This window comes from Pithys albifrons, chromosome 1 (assembly GCF_047495875.1).
Source record: "Pithys albifrons albifrons isolate INPA30051 chromosome 1, PitAlb_v1, whole genome shotgun sequence".
Lineage (NCBI taxonomy): Eukaryota > Metazoa > Chordata > Aves > Passeriformes > Thamnophilidae > Pithys > Pithys albifrons.
In genome coordinates, this window is record NC_092458.1 from 126828834 (window position 1) to 126835044 (window position 6211).

Consider the following 6211-nt stretch of genomic DNA (forward strand, 5'->3'; position numbering starts at 1 on the left):
TGTTCACAGTGTGGACACTCAGAGAACAGGTGAAGGAACAGGCAGAAACAAAGCTGTAGGAGAGTAAACACAGCCAGCAGGAGCAGGTGAGTCAGGAGGTGTAAGAGCCTCAATGCCCTTCAGCTGAACCTGCCCAGTCTCTGACAATGGACCATTCATGGGAAGCAGGTCCAGGAGAAACCATCAGCAGTGAAGGATCTGATGACCCAAGCCCACGTTTCCAGAAACCCTCAGCTTCTCCTGAACCCCTTGGGCAAACCTTGGGTGAGAAGCACTGCAGCTCTTGGTGCTGCTCTCCAGACCCGTCCCATGTTCACCTTCCCCTGCTCAGCACCTGCCCCCACAGCCGGGGCAGGGACACTCCCCCGTGGGGCAGAGGAGACGGAGGACGCGCTCCCGGATCTGCCTGGTCCTCACCCCATAGACAATGGGATTGAGCATGGGGGGCACCACCACGTAGAGGTTGGCCAGGAGGATGTGGACGTGACTGGGGATGTGGTGGCCGAAGCGGTGAGTGAGGAAGGAGAAGAAGGCCGGCACGTAGAACATGAGGATGACGCAGAGGTGGGAGCCGCAGGTGCTCAGGGTTTTGAGCCGCGCGCGGGGGGACGGCAGCCGGAACACGGCCCTGAGGATGAGCGCGTAGGACACGGCGATGAGCACCACGTCCAGCCCCGAGGAGAGCAGCGCCGTGGTCAGCCCGTACCACACGTTGGCCCTGATGTCGGCGCAGGCCAGGCGGGCGATGCCCATGTGCTCGCAGTACGTGTGGGGCATCACGTTGTGCCCGCAGTACGGCAGCCGCTTCAGCAGGAAGATGGGAGGGAACATGATGCAGAAGCCCCGGAGGACGGCGGAGACGGCGATTTTCCCGATCACCGAAGGCGTCAGGATGGACGAGTAGCGCAGGGGGTCACACACGGCCACGTAGCGGTCAAAGGCCATGGCCAGCAGCACCGAGGACTCCACGATGAAGCTGAAATGGGTGAAGAACATCTGTGTGATGCAGGCATCGAAGGAAATCTCCCTGGCGCTGAACCAGAAGATGGCCAGCATTTTGGGCACGGTGGTGGTGGACAGCAGGAGGTCCGAGAGGGCCAGCATGGCCAGGAACAGGTACATGGGCTCGTGCAGGCTCCGGTCCGTGCTGATGGCAAAGAGAAGCACCGAGTTGCTAAAGACTGCGGTGAGGTACATTATGCAGAAGGGGACGGAGATCCAGATGTGGGACTCCTCCATGCCCGGGATGCCCGTCAGGACAAAGGTGATGGGGTCAAAGCTGCTCTCATTGAGCTCGTACATGGCGTTCCTGTGCTCAGGGTCAGCTGGCTCAGCTCTGTGCGGGAAGGAGAAGGAACAGATGGCACCTGGTGAGCCTGGATTTGCCCCCAACCCCCAGAGATATTAAAAATCAGGGCACAAGGCACCTGCCCTCCATCCTGAGGGGTCCCTCACTGTGTTTTGCTCTACAAAGGACTCTGCTTGTTCTCTCACTGTGTCTCTAAGGAACACATTTTCTCTGTCCCTCCATTGCCACCACAATCCAGGTCAGGCCCTTCCCTAGCTCAGCTTTGTCCACTGTCACAAATAGCTTGTAAAAATCATAAAAATAGTCATAAAAGTCACTGCCAGCCTTGTCGTGCTTGGTGGCTCCCCCTGTGGCACACAGAGCCGTGGCAGTGGTGGGACCGTGTGTTTCCCCAGGGAGGTGCAATGACACAATTCCTCACCTGCTCAGATCAGTGACTGATTCATCTCCTTGAGCAAACCACAAAGACAGGGATAAATCCTTCCCAGTACCAATGCTGGGAAGTGTCTGTGATGTGGCTGACACCCAACTGCACCTCAGAGGGCTGTAGCCACCCCAACTCTTCTCTCTTGGAGACCCTTTAGGCACTGGAAGGGACTCCAAGGTCTCTCCAGAGCCTTGTCCTCTCCAGGCTGAACACCTTGAACTCTCCCAGCCTGGCTCCAGAGCAAAGGGCCTCCAGCCCTTCCTTTTCCTTTCTTCCTTTTCTGCTCCTTCATAAAGAAGGGCAAAGACTCAGTGGGCTGCACAGGTGATCCTTGGACAAAGAAATGCTGACCCAAAGCAGAAATACCCAGAGAGACACCCCAGGTGCAGAGCTCTGCACTGATGCTCAGCCCATGGCACCGTCCCAGCCTCTGAGCTCAGTTTTCCCAGTTCCCACACCATGACAGCCTGAGCTCAGAGCTGGAAGCACCATCCTGGAGCCGGGATCTCAGAGCTGGGACCAGAGCCCCTGACGTGGGAGCGCCATCCCTGAGCCGAGGGCACCGTCCCATGACTGATCAGCCTCCGGGTATTTTGGCAGATTTGTGTAACACAAGCGAGCCGAGCTGCGGGTCCTCCGCAGAGGCTTTGCCATGGGAAGGGCTTTGCAGAGCAGGAGTGCTACAGGACCGGCGGGGTTATGTGGCTTTCCCCTCTTCCACCCCTGCCATCGGCCGTGTGAGCTCCATCTTCACACAGTAGAAAAACTCCAGGCCAGGGTTGGGATGGAGGAAAACGCGTTGAATTCAGAGCGGAGCTGAGCCCTCCCTGTGTGCAGCCCGGTTTGCTTTCATTGCCAACAGCAGGTACTCAGGTGAGACGTGTTTGCATTTCTAAGCACTTCCATTAGGGAGGATTCTCGGCCTCCCTGAACCCAAAGTCCACTGAAACATCGCTCGGTACAGAAAAGACTTTCAGCTCCCCGCAAATATTTATCCAGTCGCCCCTTCCACCTGCAAACCTGTGTCACGCAGGTGAACCGAGCCGGGCTGGGTATGGAACGGGGGGTTAAATCCGCCTGGGAGAATTCCCAGGCTGCAGTGCCAGCCGGAGGGAGTCGGTGCAGCGCGTCCTGCCACCTCCACCTCCCAGCGCACGGAAATCTCTGCCCCTCACTCGCCACTTGCCTTCCCTTCAGTCTTTTTAAACAGAATCACTGCCCCAGATCTCAGATTTGGTATAAAATGACTCACCACGGGCCAGCCCCAGGCTGGGAAGAGGAACCCCAGCCCCGGGCGGTGCAGAGCTCGGGGGAGCCCCAGTGCCCGCTGTGCTGCCAGGGCTGGTGGTACCGCTCCTTCCCTCTCCCGGATCTCAGAGGGAGCATCAGCCCCTGCACCTGGGCAGCTTTAAAGTGCCGGTGCATTAACCATTAACAGCAGTTAACACTCCCGGGTGAGCCATTTCCTGCTTATCCTGCATTTGCATTGCAAGTGATCCTGCCCTGTCCCTGCCGGGCACCGCTCCGGCCGCGGGGAGGACCCGGTGGGGACACGGGCATGGACTGGGGGGGGACACGGGCATGGACTGGGGGGGGACATGGGCATGGACTGGGGGGAGACACGGGCATGGATTGGGGGGGACACGGGCATAGACTGGGGGGGGACACGGGCATGGATTGGGGGGGACACGGGCATGGACTGGGGAGGGACACGGGCATGGATTGGGGGGGACACGGGCATGGACTGGGGGGGACACGGGCATGGATTGGGGGGGACACGGGCATGGACTGGGGGGGGACATGGGCATGGACTGGTGGGGACACGGGCATGGACTGGGGGGGGACACGGGCATGGACTGGTGGGGACACGGGCATGGACTGGGGGGGGACATGGGCATGGACTGGTGGGGGACATGGGCATGGACTGGGGGGGGACATGGGCATGGACTGGTGGGGACACGGGCACGGCACGGGCGCTCCGGGACAAGGAGCATCACGGATGTCCGTGAGTCTTTTATCTGCAGCGGGTGGAAATGGCCTCGATCCAGCCCTGAAACCCCCCAAACAGCCCCCCGTGGTGCCCCGTGGGACGGGACCCTCTGCCACCAGAGCCCAGCCCGTGGGCGAGGATCTGCAATCATGGGTGTGGTTTGAAGATCACTGATCAAATCAGCAATCTACAAAATCATGATCTGGATGAAATCCTTCCCTGGGAGGGTGGGCAGGCCCTGGCACAGGGTGGGCAGAGCAGCTGTGGCTGCCCCATCCCTGGGAGTGTCCCAGGCCAGGCTGGACAGGGCTTGGAGCAGCCTGGGCTGGTGGGAGGTGTCCCTGCCATGGCAGGGGTGGCACTGGGGGGGTTTAAGGTGCCTTCCCACCCAAATCATTCTGGGGTTCTGTGAGTCTTTGATCCTAAGTTAAGGGAGTTTCATTTGGTTTAAGAGCCAGCTGAGTTCACTTCCCAAGCTTCTCCCTGGAAAAACAACACCCCACATTACATCCTCTGTCACATACTTAAAAAACCGCCCCAGTTCACAAGCCAAGGGTGATCTTGCCAGCCATAAATGGGAATTGCTTTTACTCTGGAATGGTTGGACAGCCATTTATTTCAGCTCTTCAAAACATTTTACTACCTAAAGTACTTCTAACCAAGTGCAGGAGTTGCCTCATTGCACAGAGCAATGGGAATGCCTTTCCCTGCCATGGAAGATTATTTCATGTGAAACACTCTGGGGTTTTCAGTATTCCCATTTTTTTCCCCTGAAATCTGATCTGACAGGTTATGGAATGAGGGAGAACACAACCACCTCTCACTCCTCAGCAAAGCAACATCTCCTCCAGACATTCCCTTTATTTCCCATTTCCTACAACCTCGTGTCACCACAGGGCAGGAGCAGCAGGAGGGACATCCCCTCCCAGCCTGAGTTCCGACCTATTCCCTCGGCTGTGCCGCTTGGCTGCACTCGGCTGCAGCCCCACAAACATTGAATTAATGTGATTTTCACCCAGTTCTCAATAGAATGCTGCCAGTTCTTCCTCAGCAGGATCTGCAGAGTCTGCAGCAACAGGGGAATTCAAAGAGAAGGTACAAAGTGGAGTTTCGTCCATGAACTGGTCCCTGATTAAACCCTGGTGATGTGGAGGGGAAGAGGGACAGAGACACCCACATGGTGGGGACAGAGGCAAGGGCTGTGCAGAGGGAGGGGTCACTGCAGGCACTGCATCCCGAATTTCTCAACCCCTTGAACCTGGGTACACCATGAGGATGGTGAGGCCCTGGCACAGGGTGCCCAGAGAAGCTGCTCCACCCCTGGAAGTGTCCAAGGCCAGGTTGGACAGGGCTTGGAGCAACCTGGGAAGGTGGGAGGTGTCCCTGCCCATGGCAGGGGGTGGGACTGGATGAGCTTTAAGGTCCCTTCCAATCCAAACCAGTCTGGGATTCCACAATTCTGTGATTGTGTGACCCCTAAGATGGAGTCCAAAAATAATTATCAGAAAAGACAACACTGAGCAGGGCCTGCCCCACCCAGCAATGCCAATCCCAGCCCTGGCCCCTCCATCCCTATCCCTCCAGGGCCCTTTTCTTTGGGACACATCTCTCTCCTCTCCCAGAGACAGGGAATGGCTCCCCTTGGCTCCCGGGGTAAGAAGGCAGCAGGAGAGGGAGGTCCTGGTCTTGCAGAAGGATCCAGAATCCAGGGAAGGCAACAGCTCCCTGCTAAGGCACCAGCACGGCCGCAGCAGCCATGGAAATGTTCAGGGGGAGCCAGGCAAAGAATTAGAGCATTAAAACCTTGGTTTTGTCTCTCCTCCAGTGCCTCATGCATCTCAAAGGGCAGCATTTGGATTAGATTTGCTTCACTTTGGCTTTAGGAAGGGATTTGATTGATGCTCTGAGCTCTGCCAGGCAAGAAGAGTTGGGCTCCCTCCAGGGTGGGCAGCGGCAACTCCCACAGCAGAGCCACTGCCCATCCCCTCTGCCCATCCCCACTGCCCATCCCACTGCCCATCCCCAGTGCCCATCCCCAGTGCCCATCCCCACTGCCCATCCCCACTGCCCATCCCCACTGCCCATCCCGAGTACCCATCCCCACTGCTCATCCCCTCTGCCCATCCCACTGCCCATCCCCAGTGCCCATCCCCACTGCCCATCCCTCTGCCCATCCCCACTGCCCATCCCCTCTGCCCATCCCCACTGCCCATCCCTCTGCCCATCCCCACTGCTCATCCCCACTGCTCATCCCCACTGCCCATTCCCACTGCCCATCCCACTGCCCATCCCCAGTGCCCATCCCGAGTGCCCATCCCTCTGCCCATCCCACTGCCCAGCCCCAGTGCCCATCCCCATGCCCATCCCCACTGCCCATCCCCACTGCCCATCCCACTGCCCATCCCCAGTGCCCATCCCCAGTGCCCATCCCGAGTGCCCATCCCTCTGCCCATCCCACTGCCCAGCCCCAGTGCCCATCCCCATG

General features: G+C 58.6%; 1 protein-coding gene across 1 annotated transcript; it reads right to left on the reverse strand.

Annotated features, from left to right (window-relative positions):
- Nucleotides 1-317: 317 nt before the first annotated feature.
- LOC139680923 (olfactory receptor 52B2-like) lies at nt 318-3098 on the reverse strand. Its single transcript, XM_071573960.1, has 2 exons — nt 2989-3098; nt 318-1336 (listed from the first exon to the last, which is right to left on the reverse strand). The coding sequence occupies exon 2, from the start codon at nt 1300-1302 to the stop codon at nt 328-330; it is 975 nt and encodes a 324-aa protein (XP_071430061.1). The 5' UTR covers nt 1303-1336; nt 2989-3098; the 3' UTR covers nt 318-327.
- Nucleotides 3099-6211: the final 3113 nt, after the last annotated feature.